At 36.2% G+C, this 2,737-nt stretch overlaps 1 protein-coding gene across 1 annotated transcript; it reads left to right on the top strand.

Moving 5' to 3' along the window:
• The first annotated feature begins 247 nt into the window (after nucleotides 1–247).
• LOC121938112 (parathyroid hormone-like) lies at nucleotides 248–774 on the top strand. Its single transcript, XM_042481393.1, has 2 exons — nucleotides 248–339; nucleotides 513–774. Exons 1-2 carry the CDS (start codon nucleotides 248–250, stop codon nucleotides 772–774), a joined length of 354 nt encoding a protein of 117 aa, XP_042337327.1.
• Nucleotides 775–2,737: the final 1,963 nt, after the last annotated feature.

The following is a 2,737-nucleotide window of genomic DNA, read 5'->3' as shown; positions in this document are numbered from 1 at the left end:
GTTTTCTTTATAAATCACCAAAAAGTTGAAAAGAAAAACAAAATGGCAAAAAAACTGTAAGGAAAAAGAAAACTGCTAAAAAATAAATAAATAGATAAATAAAAGTCTTTAAATCACCAAATTTCTTGCCGAGTTTTTTTTTTTTAAAAAGAAAACATGCCATCCAAACCAACGGGCATATAGTATATAGTGTCCTTACTATGGAAACATTATGCTAAGAATTTTATTTTTATTTTAACAGATCATCATGGTCAACAAGCGAAGTCTGGACCACAAAACCGTCTTCCTCTCACTCTGCATTTTGCACCTGCTGACTCTCTGTGGGGGGCGGCCCCTGAGGTAAATCCCTCCTTCTGTCTCCTCTTTCACATCAGCAGACCTTCGCTCTGACAGTTAATTACCTCGTCCAGACGATGCAAAGCTTCCTTTAACAGGAACGATCTGTTTTTCTTTGTGTTAATAATCTGATTAATCAGCTGAAACTAAGCGTGCGGCCTGTGTGATGATTGTAGAAAGAGGACGGTGAGTGAAGTCCAGCTCATGCACAACATCGGGGAGCTGAAGCAGGTGCAGGAGCGGCGGGATTGGCTGCAGCTGAGGCTGCAGGGCATCCACACCGCCCCCGCCTGGCGCCCGGGGAGCGGCGGGGAGGTGGATCGAGCGAGGAGGAGGCTGCGGCCGGAGGACCTGCCCGACCTGAGTGACATGACCCCCGAGGACATCCAGCACGCCTTAAACTTACTGGAAAAACTTCTCAAGTCAAAGCAGTCGTGATTTTGGTTGACTTTATTTTACCTTCAACGCAACATTTCCAACAACCGATTTTTACACTGACTTTTAGGCTACTTCTGTCTTTTTTTTTTGGATAGCCTAAAACGTGTGTAGGAGTCTGAATGTGTCCGTCTTTTCTTAGAATGTACTTTTATTTAATTTATTTTATATTTTCACAATGTCTTTTTATTTATGAAATTGATATTTATGAAAATGAACTGTTAACCCTTTGAAACCTGGAGTGACATCACTTCTCTTGTGCTGCTTTCAGACGTCCTTCGCAAGCATTTCAACCTTTGAGACCTGAGCAAATTGTTGTAATTTTTTACAAAAACATAAAACAAAAACAACTTGATTAGAAATGTTTTATAAATTGCAGGAAATTAGTAGATTTATTTTTTTTAAAGCTGGAAAAATTAAAAATGGAAAAAGGAAGGGAAAGCTCTCTTAATTATCATAATTACATATTTAGAATTATTTTACAGATTTTTTTTATTTTTTCAAAACTTCCTTTTTCTTTTTCACTTTTTGTTTGTTGTAATTTATTTCAATTCTACTGGTAGATTTTTTAAAACTAATTTCAGGTAATTTTCTTGTATGTTTTATGAATTCCTCCCAATTTTGAGATAAATTCCTTCTTGGTTGCTCAATAACTTTTTTTTCTTTAAGAAATCAAGCCAATTTTTCTCAGGTTTCAAAGGATTAACAGGTGGTGTTATGAACCACTCATAAAGCTACTTAATCAAACTGAAGGCGTAAAAGAGTTGGACCAACAAATGCACTTGAATAACATGTGAAAAATGTTTTTATATGATTCTTTAACTATAAAAAATAGCTCATTTTATTTTTTATAAGTAGCCTAGGCTTGCGTGTCAGGCTTGTGAAATGCAAATAAACATGAAAATGATTAACTGAATCGCTTTTGATGGTGTTTTAATTTATTCATTCAGAAATGTGGGCTTGATTTTCTCTACATTTATGAAGGGTATGGAATACCATTTTAGTAAGTAAGTAAATAAATGATAAATTAGGATAATTAGAACATATAAATATAGAAATGATAATAGATACATTTATTACATATAAAGCTTATTTTTTTCTGCACGGTTTTATTTTATTGTGACATTTTTATATCCATATTTATATGTCCTTTTAATTTTACATTTTACATATATAACATAAATAGGTCAATAAATACATACGTGTGTGTGTGTGTGTGTGTATGCTATCTATGTATTTTTGTATGTGTATATATTCATTTATTTATTGACCCATTAATGTAGTTGTTTAATATTGACCAAAATAGCATTCCATATAAGGGGGTGTCCCTCGGAATGCGCGGTAGTCTCGCGATATGTTCCACGCGAACTCCTCTTCCCAAACCAAAACAAAGCATCCGCGGCTACAGGGTGAAACTAGTTCATGCTCACTCGGGGGGATTTTCTACGAAAACTTGTCTTCCACATGTTCAGCTCGTCGCACAGCGGACTATTTCAACAACCGGACACACCGTCTCACGGGAATGTAAAGAGTCAACTCGAGCAGGTAAAGAAAAGTAGTTTTAAACTGTTGTTTAGAGAGCCAGCCAGCTAACGTTAGCCTCCTAACGGCTAACGGTAAACAGTAAATTGATAGGCGAACCAAAAAGTCTAAAATCCTCTTAGCTGCTCCAAAGTCTCTGTAAAGCACGACGTCGACTGACTTATTGCTTTTTTAAATCGGCGGCGACTTTATACACAATCACAATTTAAAGGCAGCGCTGGATTTTATTCGGTATCTGAACTGAAAATTACTGCTCGAGTTAAATTGTGTTTATGTGAATGCTATAATGCTATCTGTTATGATAGCCACTGCTGCCGGAGTATGCAGGGTTAATAAAAAGTGGAAGTGATTATTAAAGACTGTAAACTGCCTCCAGTTTGACTAACATGAAGAACCGTGTTGTTTCTTCATGTTTCTAAGGGTT

The sequence above is a fragment of the Plectropomus leopardus genome, unplaced genomic scaffold (genome assembly GCF_008729295.1).
Source record: "Plectropomus leopardus isolate mb unplaced genomic scaffold, YSFRI_Pleo_2.0 unplaced_scaffold28500, whole genome shotgun sequence".
Classification (NCBI taxonomy): domain Eukaryota; kingdom Metazoa; phylum Chordata; class Actinopteri; order Perciformes; family Serranidae; genus Plectropomus; species Plectropomus leopardus.
The sequence above is the reverse complement of the archived record's forward strand: the minus strand, read 5'-3'. Positions and strand labels throughout refer to the sequence as shown.